Source organism: Meles meles, chromosome 5 (assembly GCF_922984935.1).
Source record: "Meles meles chromosome 5, mMelMel3.1 paternal haplotype, whole genome shotgun sequence".
Lineage (NCBI taxonomy): Eukaryota > Metazoa > Chordata > Mammalia > Carnivora > Mustelidae > Meles > Meles meles.
In genome coordinates this window covers 104,859,660-104,880,679 of record NC_060070.1, presented here as the reverse complement: position 1 = coordinate 104,880,679, position 21,020 = coordinate 104,859,660, and the positions used below count along the sequence as shown (strand labels likewise).

Here is a 21,020-nt window from a genome sequence, read left to right as displayed (position 1 = left end):
CAGGCGCCCTTCCAATTCTTTTAAAAAAAATCTAATTTTTTTTTCAGTGATCCATAAAAGAACTAGTAAATGTCCAAATTTCTCTGACTTTCTCATTGTTGGTGTTTTTACTTTATTTGAATCAGGATCCAAATAAGGTCTACATATTATGAGTAGTTACTGTCTCTTTTATAAACTATAGGTTTTTCTCTCTCTCTTTCCTAGATTTTTTCCTTGGAATTTATTAATGGAAGAAACTGGATTATTTGTTTTACATGGTTTCCCACAGTGGGATTTTGCTGATTGTATCCATGACGTACTGTTTAACATATTATTCTGTTCCTTAAATTAGCTCTAAATTGGTAATCAGATCTAAAGGCTTGATTATATTTGGGTAGGATTTTAAAATTCTATCAGATAGAATTGAGTGCATGGTTAGCTTTTTTTGTGATATTAGTTGTTACTGATGATCACCCCTTAGACTCATTACATCATAAGGAGTCACAAAATTGTGCTGTTCTTTAAAAAAAATTTTTTTATTTATTCATTTGAGAGAAAGAGAGAGAGCATGAGAGGGTAGAAGGTCAGAGGGAGAAGCAGACTCCCCATGGAGCTGGGAGCCTGATGTGGGACTCGATCCCCTGACTCTGGGATCATGACCTGAGCCAAAGGCAGTCGCTTAACCAACTGAGCCACCCAGGTGCCCAAAATTGTGATATTCTAATACTTTTCTTTTTCATTTATTAGCTAGAATTCTTATACAAAGGGAAACATCCTCCCACCAACTATTCGGTTACACTTAGGTTTATTTCCTATAATAATGGCAGGGTAAATGCTTTTTTTTTTTTTAATTTGTATTTGCCAGTTTTCAGCTGACCATTAAGTTTTTTCTTTTTTCTTTTTTTTAAGTTTTTTTTTCTTTTTTGAATACCATTATGAACTCATGCATTTAAATATATATGATAACCTGCAGTGGTCATCCTTACTGTTGATCCTCAAATTGTCTCATCTTTGACCATTGGGAACCTCTTCTAACTGGCACGTCCATATAGTCTTTGTTAACTGCCTTGCTTTTACTATGACAAGTTTTTCATTTGGATTTCCTGTTCTAGGCTCCCAAAAGGGCTCATCTCACACATTTCCTGTGCAAATTCTGGATTCAGCCATTTCTCCAAGGAACCCTAGCTCCTGTTAGTGGGAAGTGTTATACGACTAAATCCAGGTGCTAAGAGTATTCTTTGCTATTGAGCTCTTGCTTTTAGGCCTATTCAGTGAAGAGTATTACCAATTTTTAAAGATAAAATTCATCATGTATTTAAACCAGTACTTCCCACTCAAAATTCAGAACATAGGTTTTTAATTTAAATTGTATAGTTATGGGGCACCTGGGTGGCTCAGTGGGTTGAGCCTCTGCCTTTGGCTCAGGTCATGATCTCGGGATCCTGGGATTGAGCCCCACATCGGGGTCTCTGCTCAACGGGGAGCTTGCTTCCCCCTCTCTCCCTGCCGTCCTCTCTGCCTACTTGTGATCTCTCTCTCTGTCAAATAAATAAATAACTTATTTTTAATCATTTGAAATTTATATGATTTATGTTGACAGGTTATACCCTCATATTCTTTTTTTCAGAATGTTCCTAATTGATTTTGCCTATTTTTTCAGGTTAGCTTTATAATAATCATTGTCAAATTTCAAAAACAAAACAAAACAAAAATCATTAGTATTTTTATTGGAATCCCACTGAAAGTATTAGTTATTTGGGGATAAATTGGCCTCTTCTCCTTTCATCAATGAATGTGACAAGTCTCTCCATTAATTTATATGTCTTCACCTGAGTTTTTTATATTTCTTCATTGATCACATACGTGTCTTGTTTAGGTTATTAGTAGCTATTTTATAATTGTTTGTAATTAATTTGACTGGATTCTTTTTTTTCCTAAGAAAATAACTGGAAATTCCTGAACTATAAAGAAATTACTGATTTAAAAAAATAGTAGCTTAGGGCGCCTGGGTGGCTCAGTGGCTTAAGCCGCTGCCTTCGGCTCAGGTCATGATCTCAGGGTCCTGGGATCGAGTCCCACATCGGGCTCTTTGCTTGTCAGGGAGCCTGCTTCCCTCTCTCTCTCTCTCTGCCTGCCTCTCTGTCTACTTGTGGTCTCTCTCTGTCAAATAAATAAATAAAAAAAAAAATCTTAAAAAAAAAAAAAAAATAGTAGCTTCTAGATTTGGGGCACTTTTATATACTATTCTTTTATCAGTTTTGAAATAAAATAAGGCTTATTTATAATATATAAATATATATATATAAATAAATATATAAATAAATATATATAAATATATAAAAAATATAATATATAAATATATATAAATATATAAATATTATATTTATATATAAAATATATAAATATTATAATATAATGAAATAAAATAAGGCTTATTTATAATGAATAAAAGTAGTCTTCTGCCCTATCACTCACCCCTCTTGATTACTGCTCTTAGAGATCACCAATTCCAATTCATTTAACTGTTTCTTCTGGTACTTACCTTCATACTCATAAATAATAATGTGCATATACAACTATTTATTGATTTTTCAGATCCATATAATTATTTACTGATTTTCTATTTTCTTTTTTTTTTTTAAGTAAGTTCTATATGCAACATGGGTCTTGAACTCACCACTCTGGGATCAAGAGTGATATTTTCTACGACTGAGCAAGTTAGGCACTCCTACTTAATGATTTTCAACTATGTAATATGGCAATATTGTTCTCTTTCAACTCCTCTCCCAGCCACGCAGAAATACACATATCTGCTACTCACATGCAAACATACACACACTCTTCTCATCTTCTCAGAATAGTGGTAACAGAATTGTTCAATAGATATTGTGCTTTCATTATTATAGTGATATAAACATTATTCACAATGCCTTTTCTTTAAAACATGATTCTCCCCCTAGAGTTAATAATTACCTTATTATTATTGTTTTTTACCCTATTTCTCTCACCTAAACTTCTATACATCTCTAAACTTCCTATCAGAGGTGTAAAGTCTCTTTATATATTTGGATATATCATGTCAAATGCCAATTTCATATATTTCTTGGAGCTGTCTCCTCTGGAGCCCTCCATATTCCTCCACAGTCTGAACTAGCTGCTTCTAGGCGACTGTATACTTTTCATCTTGGAGTTTCCCTTCACTATCATTCAATGACTCCTCCTTGTCTCTCTCTTGAATTGGTCCACCTATTCCCTGGATGTCATGTTTTTATTTTTCTAGATTTACTTTCTCATTTGGGAGGAGTTTTTCCTCCATTAGCCTTCGAAAAAGTAATCATAGGAAGTACATTAGTGAGATGTTGTATGAAAGTATTACCAGCCCTAACACTTGGTTGATGATTTCACTCAGGTATAGAAGTTTAGATTTACATTCCCTCCATAATTTAGAAAGCATTGCTTATTTATCTTGGAACTTCCAGTGTTGCTGGTGAAGAGTCCAATGCCATTCTGATTCCCAATCCTTAGCATGGGACATGTTTATTTCCTCTGAAAGCTTTTGAATCTTCCCTTTACTTCTGCTGTTCTGAAATTTCACAATGTTATGACTTGGACAAGTCTTTTTGCTTTTGGCGTTATCTTTTTTTTTTTTAAGATTTTATTTATTCATTTGACAGACAGAGATCACAAGTAGGCAGAGAGGCAGGCAGAGAGAGAAGAAGGGAAGCAGGCTCCCCGCTGAGCAGAGAGCCCGATATGGGACTCGATCCCAGGACCCTGGGATCATGACCTGAGCCGAAGGCAGAGCCTTTAACCCACTGAGCCACCCAGGTGCCCCTGGTGTTATCTTTTAATGTAAAAAATTGTGTCCTTCAGTTCTAGAAATTTATGGTATTAATTTTTTAAATAACTTCTCACTCTTCTCTCTTGTATCTTTTAGGATCTCTTGTCTTTGGTCATTTAACCTCTGACACTAATTCTTTATTTTGCCTAATCTTTTCTATTTTCCTTTTCTGGGTCTTCTTACTCTAATATCTATAAGATTTTCTTAACTTTACTTCCAGACATTTTATTGAATTTCTAGGTTTCTCCCCCTTGTTCTTTGGATTTTCCTCTCTTAAACTAACCCTGTTCTTGTTTTGTGCAAATTTCTACTGCTCCCCGAATTGTCTCTGTTCCCTCTGATCTTATTATTCTCTTTGTTCATTTTTTTTTAAATATTTTATTTATTTGACAGAGAGAAACCACAAGTAGGCAGAGAGGCAGGCAGAGAGAGAGGAGGAAGCAGGCTCCCTGTGGAGCAGAGAGCCCGATGTGGGGCTCGATCCCAGGACCCTGGGATCATGACCTGAGCCGAAGGCAGAGGCTTTAACTCACTGAGCCACCCAGGCGCCCCACTTTGTTCATTTTGATTTGTGTTCCATGTTAGAGGAGTTCCTTAAATAAGCACCCTCCCTCAGTCTGGCTCGGTGTCCAAGTTCATAGCTTTGGTTCAACCTCTTCTGAGAGAAAACCTCCATCTTCTACTGCAGTGAAGGGTGGTAGTTGCAGGCTACATAGGGAGAATGTGTGACTTTGTGGTCCCAAAAGGTCTTTATGTAGGTCTTTCAATGACTCCAGTTTTCACACTACCAGCACTATCATAATCCCTTTCACAGGTACAAATCCTAAACCATTTATAGTTCTCTGGTGTGATTTAGCTTCTTTCTTTTTAATTTCTCTACCTCTACCCACTCCGCACCCCCATCCCAGACGCTGAGTTTTCAGATTCTTACAGTTAGTCAGTTACTACTCATTCATCTGCTTTTCAGTGTCTAAAATTTTACTGGCATCTTTTATCTGCTGTGGTCTTCTTTACAGTTCCCCTGACCTTGTGCTTTTATGCATTTTAAGTTTATTTTTAATAGGGTTTCAGAAGGGAAGGGAGAGTCACACACATTTCACTTAAGCATTATGTCATACTTAAAGAAACCAGGGCAAAACTTAACTGATTTTTGATTCTTTACTGAAACCTCATTTTTTACGAGAGTTGAATTTTCAGTTGATGCTTTCTTTTTCCTGGGTATACATTTATTCTCTAAAAATAATGACAACTTAATACTTCTATAAAATACATATATCGGGCGCCTGGGTGGCTCAGTGGGTTAAGCCTCTGCCTTCGGCTCAGGTCATGATCTCAGGGTTCTGGGATCGAGTCCCGCATCGAGCTCTCTGCTCAGCAGGGAGCCTGTTCCTCTTCTCTCTCTGCCTGCCTCTCTGCCTACTTGTGATCTCTGTCTGCCAAATAAATAAATAAAATCTTAAAATATATATATATATATATCACCTATTTTCCTTTTATATCTTATGGTGTTGGTCAGTTGTGGTCCACAAGACATGTTTCAAATGCTTAAAACATACATGAATAGTGGACACACATTTGCTATTCTGAATGTCTAAAATGGCATATATATTCTACCATTTTTCCTCAGTTAGTAGGCTTTATAAACTGAAAAAGAGCCCTGATTCTTAGTTTAAAACGTTATTAAGAGCATTACTGAGCAAAAGATAAATAACCATTCTGCATTCTTTTCTCAGACTCTTTCTTATTTGGATTATACATAAAATTTCAACTCTCTGTTCTCTTCCTACTTCCCAACTGTAGCTTCACAAGGAGGCCTCCTATGATCATGTTATTTAGGACTGTATTTAAGATTGTGTATTTTTTAAAAAGATTTTATTTATTTGACAGACAGATCACAAGAAAGCAGAGAGGCAGGCAGAGAGAAAGGAGGAAGCAAGCTCCCTGCTGAGCAGAGAGCACAGTGTAGGGCTCGATGCCAGGACCCTGAGATCATGACCTGAGCCGGAGGCAGAGGTTTTAACCCACTGAGCCACCCAGGTGCCCCTAAGATTGTGTTTTTATGCTCTCCCTCAAATCCCAATCTTCTTTTACCTTCCTTATTTTTTACATACTACTATCAGCTAACATTTTATATAATTTATTCAATTATTACTTATTGCGGTTTTTGACTGTCTTGCCCCACTAGAATGGAGGTTCCATGAGAGCAAGGATCTTTGTTTTATTTGCTGGATTTTCCTAGGTACTTAGAACAGTGACTAATATATAGGAGGACTTTATAAATATTACCGAATGAGAAATGCATGATGAGTACCACAGCAGCAGTTCCTGTTGCCTGAAGTCCAGCCAATAGCTAACTCTACAACTTGGTTTCTAGAGGTACACTTGTGTGTGTGTGTGTGTGTGTGTGTGTGTGTGTATGGAAGGGGTAGACAATATTACATATGTAATAGATTATATAGAGATGTGTAAGTGCCAAAGAGGAAATGAAGCAGGGGAAGATAAAAAACATTGCAGAGAGAGAGGCTGAAATTTTATATTGAGGAAAGAGTTTAGGGAAAAGATGAATTTAGAGTAAGGTCTTCGAGTGAGTAAGTGGATATCTGGGGGAAGAACATTCCAGCTTGAGGAAATGATCAGTACAAAGACACTAAAGTAAGAACATGTCTGATGTCTTCAAAGAAAACACGAGTGGTTCAGTGTGACTGGATCACAGAGAAGGAGGGAAAAGTAGTAGAAAATAAGACCAAGAGAGGTAAGTAGAAGGGAAATAGCCAGAATGCATAAGGACTAAAGATGATAAAAATGAATTCTGCTTTCCCCTGAGTGAGGAGGAAATATACTTAAGGTTCTGAAGAGAGAAGTGACATGAACTGATTGTGTTTAACAGGATTATTCTTGCAACTGTGCTGAGAATAGACTAGAGAAAAGCAAGATAAAAAATAGTGACACCAGGGGCGCCTGGGTGGCTCAGCGGGTTAAAGCCTCTGCCTTCAGCTCAGGTCATGATCCCAGGGTCCTGGGATCGAGCCCCACATCGGGCTCTCTGCTTGGCTGGGAGCCTGCTTCCTCCTCTCTCTCTGCCTGCCTCTCTGCCTACTTGTGATCTCTATCTGTCAAATAAATAAATCTTTAAAAAAAAAATAGTGACACCAGCTAGGAATCCACCATAATAATCTATGTGTGAGATAATGGTAGCTTGGACTAAGTGACAGTAGTAGGGGTGGTAAAAAGGATTGTATCCCAGAAATGTTTTGAAAGTAAAGTCCATAAGATTTGTCAATGGACTGAGTGTATGATGTAAAAGAAATATAGAAATTGGTTTTTCATTTGAGAAATTGGAACAATGAAGTTAGCATTAACCAAGATGAGGAAGAAAGACAAAAACAGGTTGAGAGAGAAGGTCAGGAGTGTGGTTTGGGCATGTTAATCTGAGATATCTATCAGTTATGTTATGTACACAGTTGGGCAATGAGTTTGGGTTAAAGGGTGAAGTCCAGGCTGGAGAATCATAGCTTATTGATGGATTTTAACATCATGTAATTAGATATGACCACCTATGAAGTGAGTATACATAGAAAGAAAAGAAGTTCAAGGTCTGAGCTTGGGACATCATCAAATATTTAAAGAGTAAGATGATAAAATAAATCAGCAATACGGACTTAGATAGAAAGATCAGCAGTGTAAGAGGAAAACTGGTAAATGTGGTGTCCTAAAAGCTAAATGAGGAAACTTCCAGAGAAGGAGAGATAGCCGAATGTCTCAAATGCTGGTCACAGGGCAATTAGACGATCATCAAGAAATGGCTTTTGAGGAGCACCTGGGGGGCTCAGTTGGCTAAGCATCTGTCTTGGGCTCAGGTCATGATCTCAGGGTCTTGGGATCAAGCCCCGCATTGAGCTCTCTGCTTCTCCCTCTTACTCTCCCTCTGTGCTCTCTCTCTCAAAAAAAAAAAAAAAAAATGGTTTTTGAGATTGTGTCCCCTCAAAAAGATAAATTGGAGTCCTAACCCCTAGTACCTCAGAGTGCAAACTTATTTGGAAATAGGGTTTTTATATATGTAATCAAATTTAACTGAGGTCATTAAGATGGGCTCTGATCCAGTATGACTGGTGTCCTTATAAGAATGGGGAAGTTTAGACATGGTGAGAGATAAGCACATGGGGAGAACATCACAGGAAGACTGGCATTACATGGCCTCAAGTCAAGAGACAACCAGAAGCTGGGAGAGAGGGCTTCCCTGGTGCCTTTAGAGGGAGTGTGATCCTGCTGACACCTTAATTTTGGAATCCTAGCCTCCAGATGTGGGAGACAACACAGTTCTGTTGTTTAAGTTATGCAATTTGTAGTACTTTGTTACCAGTAAACTTACATATGGGAGTTATTAGTGAACAAGAGAAAGAAGTTACAATAGAACAATAAGGAACTAATTGAAATGGATCCAGAGAGTGTAGAAGGGGAAAAATTGAACACAGTGTGTAGCATCAGACCATTTAGGGAGTTTTTCCTATAAAGGGGAGGAGAGAAATAGGGTGGAAGGTGGAGAAGCAAATAGCTTGGAAGGGGTTTTGTTTTGTTTTTTAAATAATAGTAAGTCTGGTGCTAAGGGGAATGATTCATTAGAGAAGGAAAATTTTATCTTGTGTTGGAGAGCCAGGAGAAGCTCTGGAGCTATGTCCTTAGGTGAAAGAGGATGGCATCTGATGCATAGGTGGAGATACTGTTTTTGGCTAGACAAGAGGGTAGGTCATCATGAGTGACAGGAGAGAGTGAAGCATAAGGCAGAGGTGCAGGGTTAGGGCACTTGGCTGATTCAGTTGGTAGAGCATGCAATTCTTCATCTTGAGGTAGTGAGTTCAAGCCCCAAGTTTGGCATAGAGCTTACTTAAAAAACAAAAATACAAAAAAATAAAGCATGGGTGCAGGGAGATGACAGTCCATTTCATACCCTCCAATTTCTCAATGAAGTTAGAAGCAAAGTCATCAACCCAGAGTGAGGATATGGGAGGAGGTGTGAGAAGTTGGCAGAGAGAAAAAATGAAATGGCAACTGGGAGTGTGGGAGGGAGAAGAAGCTTGTCATACTGATTCTTTCCACGTACTATTGAAACTCATTTGCTACTCACACTCAGAATTTTCTCATCTAAATGTATAACAAAAATTGGTGTAATAATTTTGGTGTTGATAAAAGCAGAGACAGTAACAATAATAAATACCATTATTGAATACCTGTCATGTGCTTTGGGTGAAGCATTTTTTCCAATGATCTTTTCTAATCATCACAGCAGCAAGGACATGATAGTTTATCCCCGCCCCCTCCCCCCCATTTTGTAGATGAGAGGATTGAAGCTGGGGCTGGGGGCCCAGTAAAGTGACATGGCACCAGTTGTATAGGCAGTAAGCAGAGTTGGGATTCAAACCAAGGCCTGTAACTCAAAAATCAATACTTTTAACCAGCAATTTATGCTAACTTTATAAACTAGCTTTTCATCTTACTCTAAGTCCTGGAATAGATTGTATGAAAATGAGAATGATCTGTTGTTTAAAAATCACAAAATCCACACCAGAAAAAAAAAAAAAAGCAAAACATTGGTTACAAAAATTCAATATTTAAAGTAGAAAAAAATAAAGAGATAATGGTTTGGTGTTGGAATAAATATATTTTAGCCTTAACTGCTTCTACTTAAAACTATGAAGTCTTCACTCTAATAAATATTCTTAGGAAAGCATATGAGTCATTGCCACAAAATGAAAATCTAGCTTATCACCATGTTCTACCTGTCTCCTATCATTTCTGCGTCCATAATTATGTGGAAATGTCATCTTTACTTCCATAACCATTGCCCTGGGCTAGGCTGCCATCATGTTAGTCTGGATGACTGCAATACTGTTGGAGTCCCTGATTTCTTTCTTGTGTTATTTGTACTCATTTGTAGATAGCAGCCAGAGGGATTTATTTTCAAAATGGTCTGTGTATTTACTGTTTTACAACAGAATGCTGCCCAACACAAGACATGATTGCCAAATATTCAGCAGCGCAAAATAGTGCATGATGCTTAACTGCAAATGGAAAACATAATTTTTGAAAAATAAACACTTAAATACAATATAGGATCCTAAAAAAGACACTATACCAAGTGGTTTTTAATTTGCATAAATTGATCTTTCTTCTTTATTAGTCTCCAGTGGAATGTGACTCTTTTCCCAGACTATTTTTCCCAACTCCAAAACTATACTTCAATGTACAGGATCTTTATTTCCACTGGTTCTATAATGTATCATAATAGGTCCCATTTTCTAGCACTTTCCCTAGCAGAGGGGAATAAGATAAGCACATTATGAACACGGTAACTTATTTGTTCTATCTACTAATCTTTTCTCTCTGGGGCCTACCACAGTGAGTACCCCTATTAAATGCTCAATAAATAGCCATTGAATGTTATTAAATGAATACAACATTTGATATTTTGTAGGTATAATCTAAAATTCCCTAAACCATAAACTAAGGGCTTAAAGATGAGTGCTTCTGTGTTAAATTATATAATCATAGATTTTCTTAAAATGTGGTTTTTGATTTTTTTTCTCTAAGGCACTGATTTGGTTTTTCACTCTTGACAGCTGATTTGCAATAATTTTCATTCATCATATATTTTTCCTTTTATCTAAAAATATCAATTTTATCAAAGTTTACCTTGAAGCATGACCAAAGACTGTCGAAGCCGGCTGTTTTCTTTCCGGGTGTTTGTTAGTTTTTGTTTCAGACTTTTTATTTTCATGCACAATTCCTCCTTTGACAGTTCTGCTAAAGGCTCTTCATCTTCACTGGAGCTCTCACCAGGCAGAAAAGCATTTCCTGAATATGGGTCTCTCTAAAATACAAAGCAGGTACAACAAAAGAAGGTTCAAAGTGACTTTAATGGTTTATTCCATGTTCTATATGCTGAAGGGACTTAATCAGACCTACACATCCCTCATCTCCCAGGTATTTCTTGCTCCAGATGAAGAGTTGTCCTACCTAGTGAACTAGCCTCAGCTTTGTCTTCCCCTCTGCAGGGGAGCTCAGAAAATGGAAGACATCAAAGTTTCATGCACACATCTGTCACATAGCAGAAATCAGGATTCTGTCTAACTTCAGAAGAATATAAAGTAGAAAATAGTATAACAGAGAAGAACAAAATAGTATAACACAGAAGAATCAACCAGACAGCTATTCAGATCTTTGTAACTCATCTCCACCCTCCATTTCTCCCCTAGCTTTTCACTCACAGCCTCTCTGTTGAGACTGAGAAGTTTGGGGACTTATTGCATCAGAGAAGAGAGAGAGAAGATTCACTTAGAACAAAGCATTCCTGCTTTGCTTTTAGTTTTAGAAGTAATTTTTAAGGTCAATAGTAAGACAATAGTCTGAAAACTTAGGCACTTGGATTGCAAACCCAGGCTGTATTGATACAGGAAAGGATTTACTCAAATTACTAATCTTGTGTACCTATCTATCTTTCTATCTATGTGGAAAATTGGAGTATAGAATGGAATTTATAAAGAGCCAAAAGGCTGGAGTATAAAGGTTTTTTTATTTTTATTTTATTTATTTATTTAAAAATATTTTATTTATTCATTTGAGAGAGAGGGAGCTCCAGTGTGGGGGGAGGGGGGAGGGACAAAGGGAGAAGGAGAAGCAGACTCCCTGCTGAGAAGGAATCCCAATCTGGGACTTGATTCCAGGACCTGGAGATCATGACCCAAGCCAAAGGCAGACGCTTACCTGACTGAACCACTCAGTCGGCCCTGGAGTATAAATAAACTTTAGAGTAGAAGAGATAAAGGTATGACATAATGTTTCTGTCGCATAGGAAGGGAAGAGACATTCTGGTGCCAGGAGAAGCCTGGGAAAAAAGGAGGTTTGATGGCAGGAAATCAGATTCAAGCGTCTTTGCTCTTCCTGACCCCACTGTTTGGGGGGAGGGGAGATGGGTCACAAGAATAAGGATATATGATAGAAATATCCAGATAAATGAGGAGCAATCCTAGAATAACAGGGTTGGCTCCTGATCCTCAGTTTATTAAAAACTCTGTAAAGAGGGCCACCTGGGTGGCTCAGTTGGTTAAGTGTCTGCCTTCAGCTCAAGTCATGATCCCAGGGTCCTGGGATCAAGTACCACATTGGGTTCCTTGCTCAGTAGGGAGCCTGCTTCTCCCTTTGCCTGCTGCTCCCCCTGCTGGTGCTTGCTCTCTTTCTCTCTCTTTGACAAATAAATAAGTAAAATCTTTAAAAAAGCAAAACAAAACAACTCCCTAAAGAGTCCCCATGTCCATCATTAACACCAGGATAACATGGTGCCTCTCTGGATCATAAATTAGAAATGACCAAAATTGGTATCTAGACAGCTGGATAAGAGAAAACAGTCAGACTCTCCAGAGTTCTTGAAAAGCAGCTAGAGAATTCAAATCGTCTCTCTCTCTCCTGGTCAGGAGACAAGTAAGTGCTGGGGAAACTGGTGAAATAGAAATAGTTTAGTGTGAGGACAGTGAGTCCACACAATGCCAGAACTTTATAGAAGATGGCAGTGGTCCTGACCCTTGCTGGCAGAGAGCCTCTTCAGACAACTGCACTGAAGGAAGAAGAGGCCAAGACTTAACAGCAGAGCACAAGCAGCATACATAAGACATACTCCCTGAAATGCTAGGCGCTGGGGAACAGGGAACGCGGCACAGCAGGGCACTATAGAACCTCTTCTTCATAAGATTGTTATTGTTAAAAGCAAGAGAAGTAGCTGACTTTCCTTACACAGAGAGTTAGACAAAATGAAGAGACAGATGAGTATGTCCCAAATGAAAGAATAGGACCTACTCACAGCAAGATATCTAAGCAAAACAGATATAAGTAATATGTCTGATAGATATTTTAAAGTAATGATCATAAAGATACTCACTGGACTTGAGAAAAGAGTGGAGGACATCAGTGAGACCTTTAACACAGAGATAAAAAAAGAACCAATCAGAGATAAAGAACACAATAAATGAAATTTAAAATACATTTGATGGTTGGGGCACCTGGGTGGCTCAGTTGGTTAAGTGTCTTCCTTCGGCTCAGGTCATAATGCCAGGGTCCTGGGATCAAGCCCCATGTTGGACTTCCTGTTCAACAGGGAGTCTGCTTTTCCCTCTCCTTCTGTCCCTCCCCCTGCTCATGTGTTCTTTCTCCCTCTCTCTCAAATAAGAAATCTTTAAAAAAGTATTTTGATGGAATAAATAGCAGACCAGATGAAGCAGAAGAATTAATTAATGACATGGAAGATAGAGTAATGGAAAGTAACCAAGCTGAGCAAAGGAGAGGAAAGAAAATTATGCAAATTGAGAAAAATCTTAGGGAAATCAGTGACTCCATCAAGCATAATAACATTCTCATTATAAGGATCTCAGAAGAAGAAGAGAGAGAAAAGGGGGCAGAATATTTATAAGAAGAAATAATAGCTTAAAACTTCCCTAATCTGGGGAAAGATATAGGTATCTGGGAGAAAGAGGCACAGAGAGAGCCCCCCTCCCCTAATTCAACCCAAGGAGGTCCACAGCAAGACACAGAGTAATTAAAATGGCAAAAAGTAATGATAAAGAAAAATATTTCAAAGCAACAAGAGAATAAAAGATAATTACATACAAGGGAGACTCCATAAGGTTGTCAGTGGATTTTTCAGCAGAAACTTTGTGGGCCAGGAGGGAGTGGCATGACATATTCAAAGTGCTGAAAGGGAAAAAATCTGCAGCCAAGAATACTCTATCCAACAAGGCTATTACACAGAATAGAAGGAGAGATAAAGAGTTTTTCAGAAAAACAAAAAATAAAGTAACTCATCACCACTAATGCAGCCCTACAAGAAATATTAAAGGAGACTCTTTGAATGGAAAGGAAAGACCACAAATGAGAGTATGAAAAGTAAAAAAATACAAAAGCAATATAAGTAAGTACTTTTGTAAAAACCAGAAAAAGCTATTCATAAAATGAAAGGATGTAGAATATGGCACTATATACCTAAAATGTAGGGAGAAGTGTAAGGAATGGTTTCAAAATTAAGCAATCATTAACCTACTATAGACTGTTCTATGAAGACACTATTTTATGCAAACCTAATGGTAGCCACAAGTCAAAAACTGGGAAGATATGTAAAGAATAAAGAGAAAGGAATCCAAGTGTATCAGGCCAAAAACCATGAAAGAGAGCAAGAGAAGAAAGGATCAGAATAAACCTATAGAAATAAACACAAAACAAATAACAAAATGACAATACATATCTACAAATAATTACTTTGAATATAAAAGGACTTAAAAAAAGATTTTACTTATTTATTTGAGAGAGAGAGGGAGAAAGAGAGAGAACATGAGCAAGGGAGAGGATTAGAGGGAGAGGGAGAAACAGTCTCCCTACAGAGGGAACCTGATGCGACACTCGAACCCAGGACTTTGGGATCATGACCTGAGCTAAAGGCAGATGCTTAATCGACTGAGCCACCAGATGCCCCTTGAGTTGTCAGTTTAGACCCAGAGATAGGGGTTGCATGTTAAGTAAGGTAGACCAGCAAGATAAGAGAGATCCTGAACATTGTGGAGCTGCCATAGTAAAATCTGGTGCTATGTAGTAGTTAGACAAAATGGATCAGATGTATAATAGTAATGTAAGTAGATGTTAAAAACAGTGCTGATGGAAAAATCAGAAACAGACTGAGGTATATATCATGATACCAATGTACTACTAAATGATGTACTAAATGATCTATCCATAAAGTTGTACAATGCACTGTGACTGGTAAGAAGGAAAAGGCTGGAAACAAGCCATATCCATCATAGGAGACTGGCTAAATAAAGACTGGTACATAGACACAGTGGAATAATATGGAGTTGTAAAAAGGAGAAAGTTCTTTATACACTAGTGATAGATCTTAAAAAATATTAAGTAAAAAAGCAAAGTACAAAGCAGCATATCTGGTAAGTTACTTTTTTGTGCAAAAGAGGGGACAAAAATACCTATTTTTATATTTGTTTTATTTGAACAAAGAAGCACTGGAAGGATAAACAAGGAAGCAATAATTGTGGTTACCTATAGTGTGTAGGTGGGAGGGGGGAACAGGGTGGATGGGAGACAGGGACGTGAGTGAGAACTTTCACCAGAAAGAAGTTTAACCAACTGAGCCACCCAGGCACTCCTAGATCCTTGTAAGAACTTTAAGTCTCATAGCATAAACTCCTTAAAGATGGACTGAGAACACTTCACCACAAATTTTGCCAGTTTCCCAATCTTCTTGGTATAAAGGTAAACAGTTCCGTTACCATAGTTTTGGGACTGCCTAGTTTTGCTAGGGGCTGTATTTTAGAATACCTTATAATAGTGTGTTAAATGCCAGACCATCCTGAATTCCTCTAAACACCATCCCCAGAAGATTAAAAAATATTTTAAACTATGAGAATGTATAGTATGTATTTAAAAAATTAAATAAGAATACATGCACATAACAAACTACATGTATTACAAAGACATACACAAATATATGTACTGCAAAGACATACAAATAAAATGAAACAGGATATACATATTATTGTGTTGTCCAAAGTATAAGAGGACAATGGGAGTGGGGAATTCAGCTTAAAAAAGGAATAAATAAATAAAAACAAGAAAGGAGCCCACACCAAACCAGTGATGAACATGGGCCACAAACTAGTGTTAAAAAAGAAGAGAAACAGTAAATCTTAAAGAAGACGTAGATATTTCAATTCAGTACTTTTTGAGAGGAAAAATAGTTTCTGACAGTTTGCTTTCTTTCACTTCCCAGAATATGAGTGATAGTTTGAACAATGGCATAATTGGCCATACTTAAATAGAAGCAGGTAAAATGTCTTTTGAATATGTTTCTAACTCAACTTGTTCAACATTATAAAGACAAAATGAAATTTTATTCCCTTGGCTGAACTAAGAATTAAAGGGAACAATGAGTTAATAAAAGAAGAGAAAGTACTGAAGTAAAAAATTATGAAAAGCACTATGAAATTATGCTGGAGCTAGATAATAAAGTTATACTGAGGTAACAGAACACCAACCTGTCCTTTATCCATGTCACTATTTGCATTCTCTGAGTCCATTGTCTCTGTCCTTTTCCTCTTTCCTTTTCTAAGAGCTTGGGTATTGGTAATGTCATCTGTTTGCAAGATCTTCTGCATTTTCTCAAGTAGTTCTCAAAGATTTTCTGAAATCGTAGAAAGAGGGAATGCTCATGTAGATGATACTATTCTTGATGTAGTCCCAAAATTAATGTTTTTCCTTAAAAACAGAAATAAAAAAGGATACATAATGTATATACAACTAAATGATTCATAATGACAGTAGCCACTCAAGTAAAATACTTTTACTAAATGTTTCCTATCCTTCTCCTGCTGACAAATTTTGCACATTTTCATTTGATTCAAAATCTTCCAATTTCATCGTCATCAAGAGGATGTCTTGTTTCTAGGATGTGACTGATATGCAATGAATTGTCACTTATAAAATGAAATGGTGTGAAAAAAACTTTCATCTTTACAAGTTTTTTCTTGTCAGTCAGTTATAAGCAGTCTAAAAACCAATATAGAAACATTATAAATTTATGCAGACAGTATTTCACAGGATCAGAGTTATAAAAGGCATTAATATGAGTAGATCTCATTAGGATCAAAATATTCCAAGGGGGATCAGTAAGAATTGCTTAGAAGTTTGTTTTGCTTTTTTCTGAAAACTCTATAGTTTTGAGGTGGAAGAATTTTCTTGGTGTAAATTTAAGAATTTACCATAAAGAGTGGAAGAAAAATATATCTCAAAGGCAAAGATACAGTTCATAAAAAAATTTAAGGGATAATAATTTTTCAAAACCTGAAAAGTAGATAATAATTATTAGGTAAGGTTGAAGTGATCAAATTTAATTTTTGCTATGCACAGATGATATAGTACATTTGGTCTTAACATCCTTATTACTCGCATATATTGGTTTGTTTCTATGAAAAGATATTTAATTATAAATAATAAAACTTTAAATACAGAAGGGGGCTGAACTTAAAGGGACTTTAAGAAACATCTAGACTGTTGAGCAGAAGGTAACATAGCTCCTTACCAAAGCATACCAAGTAATTCTTTTAGAAAATATGGTACTTTTACCTACTTTAAGAGAAATTTACCATTCTTTACTCCAAGCATGAAATAATTTGGTATTGTCTTGCCAAAATCATTTGTTGTGACTCTGAAAGCTTACTTTGGTTTTCACATATATGAATAATATTTGAGCTCACACATGGAATTGAACTGAATTGTGAATCATATTTGACTCACAAACATAAGGGATTTTACCTAGCATCAAGCTTTATTAATAATTTTAATGATAAAGCAATCGAGAGGCACAGGTCAAGTAGAGAGAGGTCTGGGGCATTCTGCTGGTTTTGTAGGTCCTTCCTTTTCAGAGCACATAGGTACTCTGTGGTCTAGAATAAGTGAGGCCTTTAAATGATGTTTGAGGGTCACCTCACATAGTGGGGAGTGTTTAAGTTGTAACACATCTCCATTTTATATCTCCATTTATACCTCAGAGTTGTATAGCTTACATGACCTTTTACTCTTTTTTTTTTTTTAAGATTTTATTTATTTATTTGAGGGAGAGCATGAGAGAGGAGAAGGTCAGAGGGAGAAGCAGACTCCCCGTGGAGCAGGGAGCCCGATGTGGGACTCGATCCCAGGACTCTGGGATCATGACCTGAGCTGAAGGCAGCTGCCCAACCAACTGAGCCACCCAGGCGCCCCTTACATGACCTTTTCAAGGAAGTTATAAACCCAGAGGTTTTGGGTATGTTTGCCATAAACAATCCTAAATCAGGGATATATAATTAAAAGCACTCTATAGATAAAAACTTCACTCTTAGCCAATATCATTAATCCATCTACCCAGAGTAAGGTCAACAAATGTTTTTCTATAAAGGGTCATATAGTAAACATTTTAGGCTTTGTAGGTCAAGAGGCAAAATTGAGGATATTATGTAATTCTTATATAGCAAAAAAGAAAAGTTTTCACAAAATTTTATTCATAAAATTGCAAATATACTATTAATAATCAAATATAACTTTTTATAAGACAGTTCTGTTCATGAGAATAGAATTTTTAAAAATCTTGTTTAATTGGAGTTCAAAGTTTTCTCTGCCATCAAAATATATTTCCCAAGTATTCATTTGTTAATGGTGACCTGCAATGAGATTTTATGTATTCCGTATTTGAAAATGTCTTTTACACCAACAGGCATTGCCATATACTGATATTAATCCATGAGTTTATAATTTTCTTAACTGAAATAAAATTCACAAAACATAAAATTCACCATATTAATAATTTTAAGTATATGTTCACTGGTTTTTTAGTACATTCACAATATTACACAATCATCACCAAGGAAGTTCATACCTCCCAATATAAGTTAATAATTTTAATTGAGGATATTCATCTTTCAGTAGACTTTTACAGAATTCTATTAAATTCATTTGGTATTTACCTTTTTAGTGTACTATTCCATTGCAGCAATTAATTATTTCCAATTAAAGGTTAAGAAGAAGTTCCTCATTGCACAGTTAAATGTATTTTTTTAAGATTTATTTATTTATTTTAGATAGAGAAAAAGGGAGAGGGATTTGGGGGGCAGAGGGAGAAAATCTTCAAACAGACTCCCCACTGAGTATAGAGTGCAGGAGGATGATGGGCTCAACCTCATGACCCATGAGATCATGACCTGAGCTGAAACCAAGAGTGGGATGTTTAACCGACTGAGCCATCAAGGTGCCCCTTAAATGTATTTTGAAATAGATAAATTTTCTTTGTACTTACATTGATGTCTGAAACACAATACTAGAACTGTAGTTTGAACTGGAAAAACACATATAGTGCAAATTTGAGTGGAGATGAACATCTCAATTCTTTTTTTTTTTTTTTTTTTAAGAACATCTCAATTCTTGTTATAACTTTTGGCATGAGGAGAAATGTATAAAGCAGCCCGAGACATTACTTATGAGTGACAAGTTAAGGTTATTGAAATGACTTTACCTCTGTGTAATTTTTGCATATAAGTACTTGTTTTGTCTTGTAATTTTGTCTTGTAGATTGTTAATGAATTCATTAAGAAACATTATCAAGTCTGTTACAAAAGCTAATTTCCATTAGCCATTCTGTGTTCCAAAAGCTACTCAGCATTCCATAAGAGTGGTTGAGGGAAGTTCCCAAAAATTTCAGTCTTGGCCCTGAACTTACACATTTGCAGTGAAACTTCACCACCGCTAAGTTATGGAAATGTTGTATAACAGGGCAAGTCAGAATACTCAACCTCTATTTCTGAAAAAATTCATGGAATTTATGATGGTCAAGTCCACAAGAAGGAAGTTCACCATTGGCACTATTGGTTCAGTGAAGATAATGATATTTTCAGAAATTGAAAGGTGATCTTAAAATTTATATGGAAATGCAAGACATCAACGATGGCCAAAACAATCTTGAAATAAAGAAGGAATTTTTAATACATTTCCCAATTTTAAATTTTAGTCCAAAGCTACAGTGGTACTGGCATAAAGATAGACATCTAAACCATTAGAATAGGGACGCCTGGGTGGCTCAGTTGGTTAAGCAGCTACCTTTGGTGCAGGTCATGATCCCAGAGTCCTGGGATCAAGTCCCACATCGGGCTCCTTGCTCGGCAGGGAGCCTGCTTCTCCCTCTGCCTCTGCCTACCACTCTGTCTGCCTGTGCTTGCTCTCTCTCTCTCTCTCTGACAAATAAATAAATAAAATCTTAAAAAAAAATCATTAGAATAGAATTGAGAGTCCAGAAATAAACCTTTACATTTATGATCAATTGATTTTTTACAAGGTTGCAAAGACAAGTAAGTGAAGAAAGAAAATTCTTTGCAGCAAATGGTGCTAGAACAACTGAATATGCAAAAGAACAAATCCTACTTCACACTATATGCCCAAATTATTTCAAAATTTACATTTAGATCATAGACCCAAATGTAAGAACTAAAACTATAAACTCTTAGAAGCAAACATAGGAGTAAATTTTATAATCTTAGGTTAGACAATGATTTTATAAATATGACAATGAAAGTGTTCACAAATGAGACCATCAAGAAAGTAAAAAAGGTAACCCACACTATGGAAGAAAACATTTGAAAATAGATCTCTTAAGAGGCTTGTATAGAGTATATATAAAGAACTCTTACAATGCAATAATAAAAGACAACCCAGTTTTTTAAGTGGGCGAAGGATTTAAACAGGCATTATTTCAAAGAAGATACACAGATAGCCAATAATCACATGACAAGATGTTATTAATCATTACAGAAATGTTCATAAAAAGTATGATGAGATGTTACTTCATACCCACCAAGATGGCTATAACATAAAAAAGACAGAAAATAACAAGTGTTGGTAAAGATGCGGGGACATTGGAACACTTTATACATTGCTGGTGGTATTGTAAAATGGTACGGGCATTTTGAAAAACAGTCTGGCAGTTTCCCAAAAAACTAAACATTAAATCATCCTGGAGCACATCAATTCTACTCCTAAGCATATACCCAAGAGAAATGAAAACACATATCCATGCAAAAACTTGTAAACAAATGTGCATAGCTATGTTATTCATAGTAGCTAAAAAGTAGAAAAACCCAAATATCTATCAACTCATGAAGAATAAATAAAATGTAGCATCCTTAGAGTGAAATATTATTCAGCAATGAGAAATAAAGTTCTGATACATGCTACAACATGTATGAGCCTTGGAAACATGCTAAGTGAAAGACACCAGACACAAAAGATCACACATTATGTGATTCCATTTATATGAAATGTCAAGAATAAAGACAGATAATTTATAGACACAGAAACTAGATTGGTGAGTTCTTAGGGGTAAAAGATTTTGGGGGTGGGGTGGGGAGGAGGTAGGAGGTATGATTGCTAATGCATATAAGAATGTTTTTTAATTTAGAGGGAACAAAGATGCTTCTTAAAAATTAGATTGTGGTGGGGGCGCCTGGCTGGCTCAATCGTTAAGTGGCTGCCTTCAGCTCAGGTCATGATCCCAGGGTTCTTGGATGGAGCCCCAAATGGGGCTCCCTGCTCAGAGGGAAGCCTGCTTCTCTCTCTCCCACTCCCCCAGCTTGTG

The 21,020-nt window shown here is 36.6% G+C and overlaps 1 protein-coding gene across 3 annotated transcripts in view; it reads right to left on the bottom strand.

The window, feature by feature from the left end:
- The window catches only part of BEND6 (BEN domain containing 6), a 49,311-nt gene that overhangs the window by 14,557 nt on the left and 13,734 nt on the right, over window positions 1-21,020 (bottom strand). The window contains exons 2-4 of one of the 3 annotated variants that reach the window (XM_046005421.1): window positions 15,901-16,120; window positions 12,747-12,782; window positions 10,508-10,685 (exon numbers count right to left, since the gene is read on the bottom strand). In XM_046005421.1, the coding sequence (XP_045861377.1) occupies window positions 10,508-10,685; window positions 12,747-12,782; window positions 15,901-16,020 (334 nt within the window). In that variant the 5' untranslated portion in view covers window positions 16,021-16,120. The remainder of the gene's footprint in view (window positions 1-10,507; window positions 10,686-12,746; window positions 12,783-15,900; window positions 16,121-21,020) is intronic. The other 2 variants (XM_046005423.1, XM_046005424.1) reach the window with 2 other exon arrangements.